At 37.2% G+C, this 20,054-nt stretch overlaps 1 protein-coding gene across 14 annotated transcripts in view; it reads left to right on the forward strand.

Moving 5' to 3' along the window:
• The window catches only part of LOC134530950 (LIM domain-binding protein 2), a 321,432-nt gene that overhangs the window by 279,771 nt on the left and 21,607 nt on the right, over positions 1-20,054 (forward strand). For 6 of the 14 annotated variants that reach the window (XM_063366288.1, XM_063366297.1, XM_063366298.1 and 3 more), the window contains 4 exons: positions 7,347-7,449; positions 8,814-8,986; positions 9,078-9,311; positions 13,621-13,753. In XM_063366288.1, the coding sequence (XP_063222358.1) occupies positions 7,347-7,449; positions 8,814-8,986; positions 9,078-9,311; positions 13,621-13,753 (643 nt within the window). The remainder of the gene's footprint in view (positions 1-7,346; positions 7,450-8,813; positions 8,987-9,077; positions 9,312-13,620; positions 13,754-20,054) is intronic. The other 8 variants (XM_063366289.1, XM_063366302.1, XM_063366292.1 and 5 more) reach the window with 3 other exon arrangements.

Genomic DNA, 20,054 nt, shown 5'->3' on the forward strand with positions numbered 1-20,054 from the left:
TCTACAGTCTTGGGTCTGAGTTGTACCTTGGGCGTAGTAGGTTTGTAAGTCAAACTCCATTTAAATCCTCCTGCAAAATATTGTTTCTATCGCGCTTGGCTGCAGTGCTTGGCGTCGCCACGCTCGTTCGGCCTGTCTGCGCCCCCTTCCACCCGCATCCTCTCCCTAGTATCTTGTGTCATACTATCTCGCGACATCCTGACCTTCGCAGCGCGCACCTGCCCAGATCGAGTTACTTAAAAGAGGCCGCACTGCGGCATAAAAGGACTCAGACATGTATATCGGCGCGTTTTGTGGGAACCCGATGCTTGTTGCGTTTATCTTATTTTTTGAGCAGCCGCATCCTTCGACAGGACTCACGACGCGTTTCTGGGCATTTTGACGGCAAAGGTCGCGCGATATCTCGGAGACATGCCCGATTGTTCTGGACGGGAACCCAAGGTCTATATAAGGAGGTGGGGCCGACCTTCGAGTCAGTCTGAGACTGAGTGAGTTCGGAGTGGGTGCGGCAGAGTGGCAGAGTCCCGAGCGAAGTTGGAGCGAGAAGTCGAGCGGATCCTCGGCGAAGGGGAAGTGCGTCGGGCGGCGGCGGAGTGTGGCGATGTAGTCCCGCGGCGGAGACCCACGAGGGGTGCTGCGGCGAGAGTTGAGCCAGAGGTGCGGCCCAGCGAGGTGTGTGGAACGAGTGACTGGGGAATAGACATTTCTTTAAGTGTAATTAATTATTTGACTTTTTAGAAGATTTTTGTGACATAAGTAGTGGAAATAAATAAAACTGTGTTGTGTAATAAAATCTTTAATTGGGCTATCCTTTACAAACCCGCGGTAAATCGTAACAATATGATAGTATAAGTAAGTTGCTGGGTTTTGTCTTCTTCATGGGGTGGACCTGAGTCTGCTGTGCTACTAGTTTGATTATCTAAAGTAGTTTGCATGTCAAAATGTGGTGCCTGTTTTTTGTTTTCAAATTACTAAAACCTTTTTCAGTCCAGGTGAACATCTTCCTACCAATCACATCTGTCAAACTGTCATTGTAAGAAGTGTGCAATAGACACAGTCTTAAAGTTCACATTTTTATTGGCGCAACTTTTCAGTGGCAGACTCACTGTTCTAGTATTGTAGAGAGATAAAGAATTTTTTTTAATGTTTCAATATTTTTATTTATTGGATAATCTGAAAGATTTCTCTGATCAAGGCATATTGCTTCTATTTACTGGTTTATTTTTGTTTTTAGGATTGGTAGGTACGTATTTTGGGCAAAGACTTGGGTTCAGCTTTATTTTCTCGAGTAGGTTTTAAAATTCGGTCACCGACTTACTAGGCCTGTCGCGTCCTACACCTGGCTGGTGGGGCTGCCAGGTAAGCCTGTGGTCCAAGCAGTGTAGCAGCCATTCAAGACGGCTCGTCCATACCTGCTACTGTCTGAGGAAATGAGAGGCTGTCTAGGAAAATGATGGCATTGAAGTACACAGGAAGAAGACCCCATGGAAGACCAAAGAGGAGATGGGAAGAGCAGATAATTAAAGGAGTGCCGGAGAGGGGAGAAGACTGGAATAAAGTGAAGAATGAGGAATGGTGAAAGTGCAGAGGATGGATGACCAGGCCATAGACTGGAAACATTTGATGATGATGATGACGACTACGACTACGACCACGACCATGACCAGGACTAGGACTAGGACTAGGACTAGGACTAGGACTACTAGGACTAGTACTGTACAAGTACTAGTACTAGTACTACTACTACTACTACTACTACTACTACTACTACTACTACTACTACTACTACTACTACTACTACTACTACTACTACTACTACTACTACTACTACTACTACTACTACTAGAGGCAAAGGTGGATATTTGGGCCCCCACTTTGTTTTTTGAATATATATTTTTTATTTTTTAATATTTTTACCTGAAATTAATAAAAAAACTTCCTTTCTTTGTTTACTATTCATCTTAAAGTGCTTTGACTTGTTTTTACACAAACACAACCTACTAATTTTTTTTTACCAAAAGTCTGCATTTTTTTCAAAAAAAATTTTGTGCTGGTAATATGGGCCCCTGGGTTTTCTCAATAAAAAATCATTAAAATATCACAAAAAAACATTTATTACAGTTGTTATGTATTGTATTAATTTTTTAACTAGTATAAAAACACAAAGCTTTATAGTACCTGCTTGGGAAAATTGTATATTGAAAGATATTTTGCTTTTCAAACATAAAAACTATTGGATTAGGATGCAAACATATCAACTAATCTATGAACTAGTTAAAAACTTAAATTTATAAAAACTACTTTGTTTTTTAAATTGTTAATAACAAAATAAACCTAATTCAAGATCGTCTTATCAGAAAAGTCTTGTAAAAAATGTTATTTGAACATAAAAATTAAGTTATCTTGACTGAACCATTAAAAAAAAAACAATTTACAGAAGTCACTGATATACACATCACTGTCAGCCCCAGCACAAAGGTTATGAGCCCACATTTCGCAAATCATACACTGTACCCACAGTTCACTGCTACAGTCTTTAGAAAAGACCTGTTCACAGAAAAGACAGACTGCATCTTCATCGTCGGGGGCAAAATTTCCTACTTCAGCTTCCATGACAGATTCTCCTGAGTCGAAATCATCTTCTTGGTTTTCTTCATCTGATGATTCTACAAAACACAACCTCCTCTTTAACCCTTTTTTTTGCTTTTGGTTTTGTACTGGCAGATTATTTTCCTGTGTTTTTCTTCTTTGTAGCGGCTTCATTAGCTGTTGTTAATTTTTCATTCCTTTTTTGCTCTGCTCCTTCTAATGCAAGTTTATAAGGTGATGATGTCATTACTGCAGATTTCATAGGTTTCGGACCTTTGTTTGTCATTCCCTTTTTTGGTCGTGGAATAGGCAGGATGTCTTGAGGTGATACATGACCAGAACGCATCGAAGAAGAACACCCGGAAGGGCCAGCTTCTACCAAGTCTTTCGCAGATGGAGTTAGGTTCTTAGCAGCAGGCCCGGAAGTGGATCAGCAGGCCCGGAAGTGGATGTAGCCATGGCAGCCGTAGAATATCTAGAAGTAGACTGTTGTGTTTTTTTGTGGGCTGTTCGCCCTTTACACGCTTTTAGAACTTTAAGACTGATGTCCTCTACATTAGCTTCTTCTGAAGGAGCGAAGTCAACATCACTGAACAAGTGGCGATTGAAAGGGAAAATACCGGTTACAGAAAACCCACTAGCAGCTATTTCACCTGTTTGACACTTGAGAAAAGCGTTCCCCAATACCTCAGCAATGTCATATGGTCCTAGAGGTCTGTTGTTGTGTAACTGCCACTGCCTAATATTTTCACTGTAGTAGTACTTCAAAGGACCCATAAAGCTTCTGTCGAGAGGCTGTAACTTGTGTGTAGTGTGAGGAGGCAGGCTAACGATCGTTACGTGGTTTGCACGAGCTAGTTCAATGACATCAATGTTCTATTGTATGAGTGTGATGACCATCTAGAATTTGCAAAATTGGTTATTCTGCCGTTGGTTTTGCTTTTGACAAAAAGGGGTTAAACCAATCAGTGAATAGGTTGGTTTGAATCCAACCTGAAGGATGACACCTTCCAATGGAGCCTGGCAGAGCACCTTTCATTAGTGTTTCTGTCATTTTTTTCCTAGGAAAAAATTAGCATAGGTGGGATATGAAGCCCAGAAGTATTCATGATAAAAATGCAAGTTACTAGAGACCCTCATTCTGCAGCTGTTGGGGCTCCTACCTGCCTTTTGCCTCGGAGACCTACAACTTCAGATACCTTACTTTGCACAACACTTATGCCGGACTCATCTACGTTGAACACTCTGTTGGCACTGTAGTTGTTTATCTGGAATTCAGCTTCCAAGAGATTGTAAAAAGCGTTTACAGCTTCCCTGTTGAAGCCATTGGCCCTAGCGGAAGAAGTCACTGAAGGTTTCAAAATAGATATTGACTCTTTGTGGCGCGACATGAAATGGTCAAACCAGGCACGTCCTGCAGTTTCGCCATTTGTAAATGGGTGTGCTATGTTATTTCTGATGCACAGCTGATAGGCCATCCAGCGCACATCGTTTCTTGTAAGGCCATGAAATTTCACCTCCATTATCAAAATATATGTTACTAGCTCCTTTTCAAGGACTGGAGGGATTATTGTAGGCCATCCTATTTTCATGTTCACTACTTCTTGAATAGGTTTCTCAACACGACATAGTCTTTGTAAAGTAGATCGTGGCACGGAAAACGTTTTTGGTTTTTTTTTTTTGAAACCCATTTTCTTTTCTTTAACTGCTGATACGGCTTTCGACATGTCTCCTTTATTCCACGCCTGCCTTTTACCCTTTTTAGGGGGTACCAGGAGTTTTCGGGGCATCTACAACATAAAACGTAACATAACGTTGTAGTGGTTGTAATATGGGCCCCTAAGATTATGGGGCCCATATAACCAGCACTGCAAGGGGCCCATATATCCACCTTAGCTATCTTGGAAAATAAAATTTTTCTACGAGTTTATTTACCAATGTTATGACAATACCTGATGTGATACGGAATCCTTAGAACATACTAAACACACACCTTACCATGTATTTACCGAATACAACAAAGAAGCTACAATAGCAATGATGTCAACACTTACCTTTCAAAGTTTTGCTCAGGAACAAAAATTTCATAGTCTCACGCAACACTAACCATGACAGGTACTACACTGGCGCGCTCGCCAGTGCTGTTTGGCTTCATGCTTTAGTAGTTCCAGCGTTGACCACTAGAATTCGTGGCCTGTATGTCTAGATACAGTGGGGGCCCAAATAACAACCCCTGGCCCAAATATCCACCTTTGCCTCTACTACTACTACTACTACTACTACTACTACTACTACTACTACTACTACTACTACTACTACTACTATTACTATTACTACTACTACTACTACTACTACTACTACTACTACTACTACTACTACTACTACTACTACTACTACTACTACTACTACTACTTTGGTTCAAAGGTCTAAAAACTTTGTTTTGTTTAAAATATATAACTTAGTAAAATTTTTACTATTTTTGAAGGAATGTTTTTTATTTTTTTATTTTATTACATTTCAAGGACTATAACTCATTCATTTCATTCACAAATATATGGGTGGATTATGATTCAACTTGATTTTCAAGAGTGGTTTCTTCTGGATGTGTTTTATGAATCATATTACAAGAATGTCTGATAGCCTTAACAATACGGAAAACATTTGTATGACACACTTTTATTAGCAGCATTGTAATTGAAAAGGGGGGGGGGGGGCTTATGACTGTTGACTCCATTTAAACTTTCCCCCCTACTTTTACCCTTCCAGCATTAGGCATGACTCAAATCATTTTGTGAGCACTGAGTAGGCTATTGGTTTGGAGCCCAGTATTGTCTTAAAGGTACCATCGTCTTAAGTTTTTCTAAGTACGATTGTGGAGTGTAAGTTTAACTTTTAATATTTGCATTATTGGGGTTGATGTAATAGGGTTCAATATCACACAACTGTACACAAATACTTAATGTGTCAGGATCTCTAGATTTAAAGTGAATTTGGAATGACTTAGACTCAAAATTACTTATAGTCATATAGTTTTGATCGAATCCACACTCTCACCATATGAGTGTGAGGTCTTAGTGACCATGGCCATCGGAGACTCTGGTCTTATTGAGAAATTAAAATTTTCTACAGTTTTTTTCAAAAATAATTTTTGCAGGAATGGATCCTGTTTTAGCATCACTTTTCTGTAATTAATTATCCTCTAAAGTTCACATATTAGTTTACACTGAAAATAGATTACTGAACGCTTATAAATTGCACTCAAAGTATATTTAAAGATGTCTCGACACAAAACATTCAACTTTGAGTATGTATAACTGTAGCATCACCTGATTGAATTTTTGTGATGTTTCTGTATGCCTGGAACACAGTCCCCGGGAAGGGGAGCACTGGCATGTTGCACCACCTGTTATCTGGACCATCTGGAGCTGCAGATGGGAACAAGCAGACAGGCTGATAAATGAGATAGCACTGGACCTTGAGAGATAACCACCTGAAATTAAGGGATATTTCAGTATACTTATGCCCACCTTATTCTATGATGATTTTTTTTTTTAACTTAATTTTTGTAGTATATTGTTGTGCATACATATTTATCATTAAAGGCACACAATATTTTAACATGGACTAAGGAATGCCCTACTACTACTAAATATTTTGAGATGTGGAACATGTGGTATGTTAAGTCAGCATAAGAGTAGTCTATTTTTAGAATGTTCAACAATAATGTATAATGACCATTAGGTCATAGTCCTGACCTTCATCACACCTTTCATAAGCTTCCACAAGCTGATTAAAAAGCTTGTACCACTCATTAGAAAAATCAAAGAAATATAATAAGCAATACCTAAAAATACGTTAAAGCACACAAAAACAAAATAAAGTGAACAAATGGCTAAGAATAACTTTAAGTGGCTTAATCATCATAAAGCAAACAAATAATCAGAAACACAAAAAGCATGAACCAATGTACATTATGATCATAAAACATGTTGCAAATCCACAATTCTTATTTATACCAGTTTTATTAGAGAATATAGTGATATTTATTTTAAAGGCTTATTTTGGCAATACATATGATAATTTTTATTTGCATGTTTATCAAGGTGGATACCAAAAAAATATGATAATGAAAAATCTGTTAAATAAAAAATAAATAGTCCTGTTGCAAAATGTAATGTGAATAATTGTAATTGATTTTAAAAATTATACATTACATAAAAAATAACAATTAGGCATTCAAAGCCACACAGTTTCTCAAAGGTTAACATTATTTGCATTGACATTCATTGGCAGCATTGTGATGGAGACATGCAGGGTGTCGTCAGCATGTTTCTTCTTGGTGAGGGCTATCCTCTCCCCGCACAGCAGAGCGACAATTACAGGAAGACTGGACAAGGGATGGCACTTCTTCCAGTGAGTTCATCTGGTCCCACCTAATGTCAGTTAGTCCACATGGATGACTCTTAATCTGTGTGTGGTGAAAAAAATATTTTTATGTGATTCCTGGTGAACAAGGTGGTAAATTACTAACAATTTTTAGGAGAAGCAGTGTGTGTTTGTGGGAAAAAATGTACCAAGTTTATCTGTTAAACAAATCCAATGTCAGTGTTTCCAAATTAAAGTACTGCAAATCACATCATGTTTAGCTGGTCATGTTGCATATAGATGTGTGTTACATGTGCTTGCAGTTTAATAGTTAAGATGTTGCAAGTTGTCCCACGAAGGTGTGGATAACAGGTGGCTGTACCTTGTTGCAGGAGAGTGATAACCTCTGGTGGGATGCGTTTGCCACAGAGTTCTTCGAGGATGATGCCACCCTCACTCTTACCTTCTGTTTAGAGGATGGACCCAAGAGATACAGTAAGATTACGCTTAAACTGTTACTAACATTTATAAACTACAGTATGTAAAATACTGTGAGATTATTTTATAGTACATTCTTATTACTGTCGTGTTCATAGCATGTGTCAACCACACTGCAGTGAAATATATACTAGCAATATTTAAGTAAATTCTAACCAATCTTATTATTAAATTAAATAATCTCTATAAATACGATATCGTTTTGTGGTGTTAATGTTTGTGAGTCTGATGAATTAAATCTAGTGTATTTCAAGATTATTGAGAGATTTAATAAGGTATTTAAGGTACTTATTTTGCAGTCTTAGTTTAGTCAGGTTTGGCAGATTGTTTAGGTATTCATTCTAGAGGAATGTTCTTTGCAAAGGTGAAAAAGTGTAAGAAGATTTCAGTTTTTAAGTACTGTCTCCTCTAATAACTTCATGCTGCTGAACCGGATCCTCAAATGAAATGTAAAAACATACAGATAACCTGATTGACTAGACCTTCCATAAGTTAAGCCCAACCACACAGACCAATATTGGCTGGCAGACTACACATACAGGTGCTGGAACATCAGGCATTTATGGGGAGTTTTTCGTGAGTCTTGGGAATTCCATATCAGGATAGCCAAACTGGGATTTGAACTTGGGTACTCTGGAATGTGAGTCCAATATTTCGCCACTTCACTACTTCGCTACTTCGCTCCATGTTTTGGTTGTTGTGAACTAGTATACCTTTTAATTTAACTGCATTAGCTTAAGGTTACAAAACTGACCAACTTGCTATGTACGTTTTTTTTTCATTCTCTGTCAAACATGTAGTTTTATTAGTAGTTTTTATGCATAAAATAATGTATAATGTTATTTTCATTTTAAGAAAATATCAAAATACCCTTATTTTTAGCTTTTTTTGTTACTGATTTGCTGATTATTGTAATATTACCAAGTATTTTTAAATAGTTTATGCCTACTGGTAAATTAATTACATAGAGTTTATTTTTTGACACAATTGTGATTGCAAAAGTAGTCCTGCTATTACAGTTTTGTGGGTTTTGTGACACACCTACTTTGCCTAGTTTTTAGAACTGCCAGGGCAAAAGCAAGTATATACAGAAAAATTAGTATACTACATGTTATACTACTTTATCCAAGGTGATACTGATGCACATTAGCTGCAGTTGTGGAGTTCATAAATGTATATTTCTGGATTTGTTTGTTGATGATGGAACATAATAACTGAAAGCTAGCAATTTATAGTCATGTACAAAGAAATACAAATTGAAATGATCACAAAAAAAAGTAAGATTTAAAAAGTATTATTTTTTGAAGTAATTTTGAGATGTATAATATTTGAATGTGTGCCATGCCCTTGCTCGGTTTCAGCTATAGGAAGGACGTTAATTCCGCGGTATTTTAGGAGTATATTCGAAGGAGGCGTGACAGAGCTGTACTACAACCTTCGACACCCCAAGGAGTCCTTCCACAACACCAGTATTACGCTGGACTGCGACCAGTGCACGATGGTGACGCACCACGGCAAACCCATGTTCACCAAGGTGAGGCACCGTTACGTCACGCCTCGATCACAGTGTTGCCAACCGTCGCTGCAGTGTCACTCATGTCGATGTTTCTCGTGTGCTGCTGCAGGTGAACAATTTGCTTGCTGTCCAGGTGTGCACCGAGGGTCGTTTGATTCTCGAGTTCACTTTTGATGACTTAATGAGAATCAAGTCATGGCATTTTGCGGTGCGGTCCCACAGGGAGTTGATACCTCGCTCTATGGTGGGCATGCATGCCCAGCAAGACCCCGCCATGCTGGACCAGTTGTCGAAGAACATCACGAGACAAGGGATCACCAACTCCACCCTCAACTACCTCAGGGTCAGTAGCCGTCGCACTTCGCCTGCGCTCGTGTTCTCTAGCAATCTGATCTGAGGCTCCGCTTCTCCCGCAGTGTCAGACTTTTCCTTTTTTGATAGTTACACATTTTTGAAGCAGTATTTCAGATATGAGATTTTAGAAGTTCTTTTGTAAGTGTTAATGCTGCTTTGTAAACCTAGGGTATGAACCTCAAGTGAGTAACCTTTACGCAGTTTGTCAGGCAAAAATTTTAGTTATGAATAATTACCTTCTTTTTCACAAATGGTGTGAACAAGTAGTATACATATGGTCACAAAATTTGCCACAGAAAAAAAAACACTACAAATATTTTCCAGAAAATTTTAACACTGTTCTGTCACGCATGACATGCTAGACATGGTGACGAATGTTTATTGGTGAACGTGCCATGTTTTATGGGACAAAATGGGCCTACGACGTGCCATCAAAGAATCTTTGACTTGGTGATGATAATAATAAGAATAAAAATAAAACTAGATGCTGTTAACTTAAAAACTCTTTATTTGCAATTCAAAATTTGTACAGCAATCAAAAGGTTTACTATTTTATTTTTGTTTGAAAAAAAAAAGTTTAGTGTGATTTCTACTGCTGCAAATTAGATGCTACGTGTCTTATATTAGGCTTGTATTTTGTTACCTTTAGTTGATCAAGTACATAGATTCTTTAACTATTGGCATGCCCGAATTATTTTGTCACATGCCACCACTGGCACACGTGTTGTTGGTTCACATCCGTGTGTTAGACCAATTCATAATTAGGTTTTAGCTTATTTTCATTGTATCTTCAATTTTTAGTCTTTGCATTATTTCTGCCTGTAATTCATTACTATTAAATGTTACATTATATAACAATTTTTCTTTTCTTGTAACTAAGAAAAAACAGAGCTATCTGCCTGCTGTGTAAAGATTATTAACCTTCATGTGAATTAACAGTTCAATTTCTGCCCAGTATTTTTATAATTTTTTTAATGAGATTAATTAAATTTTATACAGCAGTATGCTCAAAGTTTTAATGCCACAATGTTATTTACAAATTGTTTTTACTACAAACCAACTCTATTGTTATTCTTAATGTGTTATAAATTTTTCTTTTCCTCCCACTTTTGTTTCCAGATAACCTTTTTTAACTTTTACTTTTACATTTTTTTTATTGTCTCATCCATTTCTCCAGAACTTTGGAATCTCAAGTACTTTGAGTACATAAAAGTTAGAAACTTATTGTGTTCCGAATGTTTACCTACTTCAAGTGTAGTATTAGTTTATCATGTTTGTTGACTTTATTAATGTTAAAGCGCAGCTCAGAATCCCACTACAAATATGTTCCTTGAAAATTCTATAACTAAAACTAAGGCAACGATAACTAAATGTTGTCGGAGGAAGACAGAGAAAGCCGTAAATTTAAACTTGGCTTCAAGTTCTGAATGCATGCTCTCCTGTGCTGGTGGCTTGAGATGTATTGAAATGTATTCAACAATCACATTGATATTGTTTTTATAGGTTTTTGAAAGTGGGCGAAAAGGGTGTTATAGTGTTAAATTTGCAGAAATAGCTCTTAACCAATAGTAATGATAAGAAAATTAAAAAAAAAAATTTGACGTGTGTGAGATCCTAACTTAAGGGTACCATCTAGTTGGAGCTGCCAAGTTGTCCATCATAAAAAATACCTGGATGCAAATCTGTTTGGCATTGTTACACATCCTGTAACTTAAAAATGTGGTCAACTCACAGTTGGCATGCCTGAGGAAGTCCTGATGAAAAAAACTTTTGATTTGCATTGTAATACCGTACTTCATAGTGAAAATGCATTACAGCACAGCTCCTCTAAATCTTTGGTAAAGTAAGGGTGTCAAATGCAGTTCACATAAAATCAGGACATGTTATTACCATCAACTTGTATGACATTATCTTCATTATTAACATTACACAAATAATTATTTTTTTGACTTAAATAGTTAATGGCAGTTTTCTAAAGAAAATAATTTGTTAATTAGATTGTCAGGGGTGTTATAACTCCATTTATAATCTCTGAAGAAAAAAATCCTAAATGAATTTTCAGTTTACACACTTATGAGGTTTTACTTCAGTTAGTGTAGTACTAACGTCTATACTTACCCTCTCTAAATTAATTTTTAACAGCAAACTGCTTGTGAGTGTTTATGCACATACTTATTTATATTTACCTATGTGGGTGCCAGTGCATGTATACTATGGCATATCTATACAGGGAGGAAATTGGAGTTGGAAATGGGGTTTTATCTTATTGTTTCGTCTATCCTCCAACTAAAGTATACAATCTCAAAATATTATGTTTACTTCCAAAGCTAATTGTGCCATATCACATATCCAAGCATATACCTTAATCCTGATGGCATGATCATTTAATATTGATCCTGTGGTACATGATGCTTACTGTTTTAATTTAGTACGTTGAATGATCCTGCACAATAAACTTGTCATATAACAATGAATAATGATCATAAGTTGAATACAAAATATATTTTCCTTTTTATTCAACTAGAGATCATAATTTATTGTTATATCACAAGTTTTTGTTATGTGCAGAATCTTTTGAGGTAGTAAATAAAAACAGCAAGCATCATGTACCACAGGATTAAAATGTATAGGATCATGCCATCAGGATCAAGGGATAAACTTGGATAAGTGATAAGGAACTTTAACCCTTCCAAAATTTACATTCTAGTATTTTTACAGCCTCCAGCTGTGTGATTTTTTCTGGTAAATATGTTTTCCTAAAACATCTAAAATAATATTCAAGATATATCAGGATAAATGTGAAAAATTAACAAGGAAAATTGCTAATTCCCAAAATTCCTTTTACGTGAAAAATTTTTATTGCTAACATTTTGGAGGTTAAATAAAAAATATCAGTAGTCTTATAGTAAGAAACATGTTTGCCTGTCTCTTGAAATAACTCCAGCCTCTGCAGTGTGTTTCCCGTTGGTCACCGCGCCACCACCCGTCATGCCACCGCCATTGCTTGATGCTGCCTTGTCTCACACTCACATCTCGAGATTTCTGGCCACTCCCGGCTCGAAGAATTCAACCTGAGATGCGTTTTCTGGCAGTTCCTGGGCCACAGATAAATGGCATTTTTTGCAACACAGCGTGAAAGCTATGAGATCTTTCCTTGGCCATTCCCACATGCTATGCCAACCGGTTGAGCCGGTATTCTGCTTAATTATACCTGCTTGTGAATATCGGTGAAGACTGTGAAGCTGGTAGCTGGTAAGGAAGGCCCCTTAGCCGAGGAGAGAAGGACGCAAGGCAGCATTAGCAACACAATTGAGTAGTGGCGAGTGTGTTCAGTGACTTGTGTGAATAATAGTACAATTAGTCTTGTATTCTTATGTGGACAGACCTTTCAAAAATTTATTTAATTCAACATTAAGTGGGTGTAGCAAAGAATACTTATGTAAATATTCGTAAAAAAAAAAAACAGAATATACTAATTCAATTGGGCCATCCTTCAAATCCTTTATTTCTCCAGTAAGGGGTCGTCCATTAATCACGTGATGTTTTTTTAGCAAATTTTTAACCCCCCCTCCCCCCTAGTGATTTGTGGTGAGGTTTCAGACTACCCCCCCAATAAATCACGTGTGTTTTTTTGGTACAAAATATTTTTTAAATTTTCAGAATATTATCTTTAAATATAGGTATAATCTAATTTAATTCTGGAAAATTAAGCGCAGTGATAAAAATGTCCAGACACACATTAAGGTTGCAGGTTTATTCTCACTGGCATAAAATAATAAAGGAAAGGCTTATATGTGATTTACGCATGTATTCAGCGCCAAAATCACAGTCTTACTGGCGACTGGCAAGCCGAGCCGGGTGGTTCATGTTGCGGCGGGCGGGGATATTGTTGCCTAGCTACGGCGAGTCAAAGTCACGCGTCCCTTTTCGGTTTAGTAGAAATCGCGCGAAAAAATAAATACACGTGATATCTCTCTACAATCCCCTCCCTCCCCCCTTGTGATATTTCGTGATTTCCCCCCCCCCCCCCCCCCCCCCCCCTTTCGAACCTCACGTGATTAATGGACGATCCCTAATCTGAAGGTTCAGTATTTCATACCGTAAAATAGATTTCCAATTAAATAAAGGTTCTTAAAATGTAATTTCTGCTTACAACAGTATCCTGCACATGTTAATAAATTATTGTTCTCTTTTCGCATGGTTCCAGGGCTAAGCTGTATCCAGGCTGACCGGACAACACAGTGTTAAACAGAGCTATGGGGGAAGGGATGTGCGAGTGGAAGTGTCTCTTGTTCCAGCTGTGCGTGATACTGGAGCCCATGCAGGAGCTGATGTCCCGCCACAAAGCGTATGCACTCAGCCCCCGCGACTGTCTCAAAACCACCCTGTTCCAGAAGTGGCAGAGGATGGTTGCCCCGCCGGGTAAGAGAGGTAGATCCGTCTTGGCTGGTTCTTTGGGGTGCATGGGGCCTGTGGACTGCAACTGCTTCTGCTTCTCCTCCGTCACGGGATATCACTTCACTGTGCTGTGTCTTCATCAAGGGCAGGGGTCACGAAGGCATTATTACCACTTCCATAAGGGGATATCACTTCACTGTGCTGTGTCTTCATCGAGGGCAGAAGGCACAAGCATTATGTAGCTTCTCCATCACGGGATATCACTTCACTGTGCTGTCTTCATCAAGGGCATGGGTCACGAAGACCTTATGTAACTCCTCCGTTACGGGATATGACTTCACTGTGCTGTGTCTTCATCGAGGGCAGGGGTCACGAAGGCATTACCCTTTTTTTTATCTCATAATCGTCGCACACGCAAAATGTCGCACCTATATTTTAGGGCTTCAAAATTTGGATTAAAAAAAAAACACTCGCGTAAATGTCTCATGATGTTTTTGGTCCTGCTATTAGATTCCGAGCACTTTGTGTAGGTATTTTTTCCGTATAAAACAATGTATTTTAAAGTTGAAATATAATACTTATTCGAACATTACCACTTACTTATTAAATAAACAGAAATACGAAGTTGTCTGATGTGTAAATTATCTTTTAAAGACTTTTTAAACGTTATAACCTTTAATCTGTTTGATTGCGTCGCCGCTGTGTACCACATACAAAAATGTAGCTAGCACTAGTTGGCATCATTGATGTTTGGTTATGTTGCTTCCCGTATAGAGTGCGCATATGTAGTCAAATATCGATATCTCGTCGATTGCAAGCAACGCACGCTCTCTGTCGAGTGCTGAGTTAACTACATCTGATGGTCCTTACTCTTTCTTGGTAAGTGTGTACTACGACGATAGTTATGCGTTCGTTCAGGCTCGCATTTGGGTCACAGATTTTGGTTTTTCTATTTGAAGTGTAAGAAAGATTTTTATTGCATGACTTATCAATTTAAATTGTTTGGCGTACTCTTTTATACTTTACTTTTTAAATAAACGTACTTTCCATGAATGGATTTTGCTTTTATGAATAACCTTACCTAACAAAAAAAAAATTTTCTCACATAAATGTCGCACCCCTACTTTTCAAACTTGATTTTAGTTTAAAATGTGAGACGATTATGCGATAAAGCACGGTACATATGTAGCTCCTCCGTCACGGGATATCACTTCATTGTGCTGTGTCTTCATCGCTAGGCCGGTGGGGGGGGGGGGGGGGGGGGGAGGGGGGGGGGTCTCGAAAGCATTATGTAGCTCTTCAGTCACTGGATATCACTTCACTGTGCTGTGTCTTCATTTTTTTTTGTTGGGGGGGGGGGGGGGGGGGGGGTACGAAAGCATTATGTAGTTCCTCCATATTTTAATAGGGACAGGGACAGGAATTTTAAAATACTGATGTAAAATTACTGAGAAGTAGGATAGGTGTGACTAAATCCAAAATGGAACAAGAATGACGATGAAAAAAGGAACAAAAAAATATATTTAAGAAAGGATTTGAAATAAACTGTGGATGGTTTAGTTATGTCAATAGAATGGAGAAGAAGAGACTTGTGAGAGAGCGAAACCTTTGGATAGATGGAGAATGGAAATGTGTAGGTAAACAGGGAAAAAGTGGAAGAGAGCAGAAAGACGAGAGATGCTGGAGAGTCGAACTTCGCATTTGGCTGGAAACTTTCAAAGATAATGATATTGATTTTAAAATTTTGTGTGTTATGTATATCATTTTCTTTTATATGTATATCATTTTCTTCTATAAATCTTTGCACTATTTGCTGTACCACTGTTGCCAATTAAATCACCAGGCTATATCTGTAGTGAGCCATTGCATATTTATTTGTTCACAAAATATTTTCTGTTCTGTTGAGTAATTTTATGCTTCCTGTGATATTCACAGAATACATATTGTCAATATGGCTCACAGTTGATTACTGTTTTGAAATTTTGTTTAGACCTTGAGAAATACAAGGAAGATTTGCTAAAATATGACTTTTATGTTTATTTATCATCAATAATTTACTGAGGTGATTTAATTACAACAGCAACATGATTAAGTAAGTAATCTGTTATTTAGGAAATGTTTGCAGATAGCAAAAACTTTTCTTTTTATTGCAGCCAGGGTAGATTGATAAGCCTCCATTTTAATATTTTGTTTAAAATTTTTCCAAAAAGCATATTTTATTATTAATAAAAATGGTCTCTCAGGAAATGGCAGAGGATGTCCTACACTCTCTTGAAAACTCATGAGAACTCACGACTATCAAATAAAAGTAGAAATACAGCAATTTATTTAGCAAGGTGGTAACTGGGAATATAGAATGACACACCTCCTGTCATTGAAGGTTAAAATGGCCAAATAAATGCTTTCATCTACCAGTAAAGACTTTGCAAAACTTATTAGACAGTGCTGTGCAGGTAGTAAAACTGATGTGCAAACGACCAGCTTCCTTAGAACCAACAAAACTGTAAGCAAAAACCTTGCAGGTTAATCAAATGGAGTAATACATCCCTCATCTATGACTGCAAATCATCCTTAGCCGGAGAGAGATGTAAACGTTTTTTAGAAACATTATGAGATTATTGAGAAACTAAAAAAGGGTCTATCTTAAAATCTAGAGTGTCTTAGAGTTGAATAATTTGGGTATTGGTTAGGTCAAGATACAAAGACCATTGTTTGTTCGTCATTTTTCAAAAGCTGTTTTTCATCCATGGAAAAACGGCCAACTAATGCTAATGGACGCTTATTATGAGGTAATTTTTCGTTGTAAAGAAAGTCTGCAAAGGTTGATGGTTGTGGAAGTTTTAATAAGAAAATATAACACAAAGCTTGCATTAGATCTTCATGCTTATATCTGCATATACATGTGCAGATGCATGTATATAATGTAAACATCTGGTAAGGATGTAAAGTAATGGCTTAGTCTTATTTTCCCAAAATATATTTTTTGAATGCAATATAGCACTGATAGAGGAATGGTTTTCTTGAAAAAAAAAAAATTGTTGTTGTTACATTTATAAAAAGATTTATCATGTGCCATAAAAATAAAAAAATAAAACTATTTAAAAAAAAATGTTGGTGCAAATAATGGAATTTATACATTTGTGACTTTAAGAAATATAGATCTGCAGGTCGTAAATCATAATTAATGTTAATGGTTAGAATGAACATTAAAAAACTGTTTTTACACACACACACTCTCTCTCTCTCTCTCTCTCTCTCTCTCTCTCACACACACACATACACACACACACTTACACTCACTCACACTCGCTCACTCTCACACACACACTCGCTCACTCTCACACACACTCTCACTCACACTCTGACACACACTCACACTCTCTCACTCACACACACACACTCTCACTCACTCTCTCACACACACACTCTTTCACACTCTTACACACACTCGCACACATTTACATACGCATGTGCAAACATTCATAAGTATGTACATACCTATTATAGTTTGTAATTTTTGTATATGTTGGTTTTTCTTATGCAAGTACAGCAAGTAAAGTTAAAGGGTATCGTGTTTTAAAATTTTATTGTGAAAATAATATTATTATTTTCATTACAAAAACAATATATGAATTGTATTAAATTTTGTTAGTATATTCTTTCTTGGAGGAATTCTATTTAAACCTTCATTTTTTTTTTCTTGCTGTAGTATTTATTCATTATCCAATTTGACATTATGTACCAGGTTTAGGAATGTGCTGAATGACCAAACATACAATTTCATTTGGCTCTGAAGGAGAACTGAATAGGTTAAAATTCCTGGATATATTTATCTAAGGAATATGGGCTGGTGTGCATGTCTCACATGTGTTTTACTGTGTAACAGTGATCAAAATAACTTGTCAACGCACTCCACTTAGTCGCTTCATACGACAGGCAGGAGAAGCCATGGAGGTAGTCTGTCGACCTCCAGACAAGAGGGCATGTCCATTTTCCAGCTCAAAAGTTTCCTTGTAATTTAGGTAAAAGGTTTTCGTTACCTTCATACCTCTGCACTGTATTTTCTCTGGCTTGCAACCAGCTACCATGACTTAAAATTCGAGAAGCCATCAACGTTTTAAAAATAAATATTTATGATAAGATTTGAGACTTCACTTGCATATGAATGCAATATCTGTACATTATTAACTTCGCCTAATGAAGAAGTTGATTTGTGGTGTCGGTAAGACTGACATAAGAAAGTGTACTCAGTGTGAATGAAACACTTTTACCATATTGTGCAGTGAGAGAGAGCACTGGGAATTAGGAAAGATGGAAGTTAAGTAGAGCTATGAAATAATGTCTCTGGCAGGTGCATTGGAATATTATAATTGTTTGTAAGATAAATTGGAAACAATTTGAAATTTTAGAAAAATCTAAAACCTGTGGTCCATGCTTGAAACGTTTAGGGGGAAAAAAAGGATTAAGTAGAGTAAGAAAGAGCGTGGAACTACAGCTACTCTCAAAGTTTTTTGCAAGTAATGAAGGGCAGCAAGTATGTTACTGGAGGTATTGTGCATGTATCAGCACTTTGACATAACATTCGTAATGACTGTTAGATACTAACTCTATATTAAAATTCCCAGACTGATAGCTTATTTACATACCATTTATTCATCCCTCAAGGCAGAGGTGTAGCCAGAATTTATTTTTGGAAGTTTTACTAATGTTTGATAAGACCGTGCAATTATTTGAAATTTCAAATATAAGAATGAATAATGTGTATTTCAGTCTCAAATACACTTCGAAATAATGCATATTTAATTATATTTCAAGTGTAATGCAACTGTTGCATATCCCCTGGTGTAACTATCAGCATTGAGGTTAAGTTATTGTTGTACAGTATAAATGAGTATGTACACCGTAACATGTACTGGTTTCTCAGCACACTGTAAGCTCTTAAAATATGTACCAATTAAGAAATTAAGACATTTTATGAGAGTTGGGCTGTATTCAGCTTGAGGGTATGCCTAATCGTTTGTTGCATTAATCACCTAATATATCTACAGTTAAACCAATAAACATCTTATAAGCAACAAAGATGAATTGACTAGAACTAATATATTTAAAAGCCTTTAGTAGCATATTAACAAGGCTTAAGAATATATATCAGACAGAATACATATTTATGACTATATTAGAGTTGCATTAGTTCTGGTCCTACTTAACGCAGAAACTCGGTGTGTCGCGGCATGTTCTTTTTGAAAAATTTTGATTGCGTAACAGTTTCTAGCAGCCTGCCTGATTGCTTCCACGGTCAATGACAATACTAATACATTGTACTAATACATATTGTACTAATACCAATACATGTAGATTGTTTATACTGTCGTAAGCTGGACAGCATTCAAAATATACACTGGTGGAAAAGAGTATTAAAGCTTGATTCTGTGGCCGATCATTCGCGTGTTGAGAAGTAGAAAGTTGGCAGTCCGTGAACATTGTCTAATCGTAGAACACTTATTTGGTATGCCACAGATCACATACCAGTACCATACATTACCAATACTACGCAAACCTTGGGTTCACCACCACACAACAGTCGACGTTCATTGTAGCTACAGGCGTGCAATGTCTATCATCACTCGCCGATTTCTCTGCGGTACTTCATTGCATCACACGGATGTCTAAATGACTCTGTGCACAGTAAGTTAACACTGATATCGCTACACATGACTATAATCGTAATCATAACATGTGGACCACTCTTTAGCTAGATTCGCCGACTACTTGCTCGTCGCAGTTCACTCACTCGTTCTCCCAACCAACTCGCCACACATCCATTTGTTGCTACACTTCTTGGCACTCACTCTCACTGTCAGCGACTCCCACCGACTCCAACCCATTCCAACCACTGTTGACCACTTGCTGTCTAGTTCAACACCACACTTTGTTCAATCGTTCGGTGACATGGCACGACCACTTAGCTCTGCTGGTTTACTTACACTAGTCGACACAGAGTATCATAAAATCCTGTCATAAAATTTTCATATGAAACTTAATGTAATAAATTACTATCCGGATATTAATTACTTCCCTAAAGTAAACAAAACTCAAGGTATCTAAGACGGTGAGTTTCGAAGCATCACCTGGTCTAATTGTCAATACTGAGGTTAAAAGTCATTGTTGTAGAATACAAATGAGTATGATGTACACAGTTTGACTATATTAATAGTTAAATTTGTATCGTAAACAACTGAATGACCTAAATTCATAATGCGGAATAATCTTGTATTTAAAATAAGTGAGCCGTGAACAGTTTCCAACCACCACAAAAAAAAAAAAAAAAAAAAAA

The sequence above is a fragment of the Bacillus rossius genome, chromosome 3 (assembly GCF_032445375.1).
Source record: "Bacillus rossius redtenbacheri isolate Brsri chromosome 3, Brsri_v3, whole genome shotgun sequence".
NCBI lineage: Eukaryota > Metazoa > Arthropoda > Insecta > Phasmatodea > Bacillidae > Bacillus > Bacillus rossius.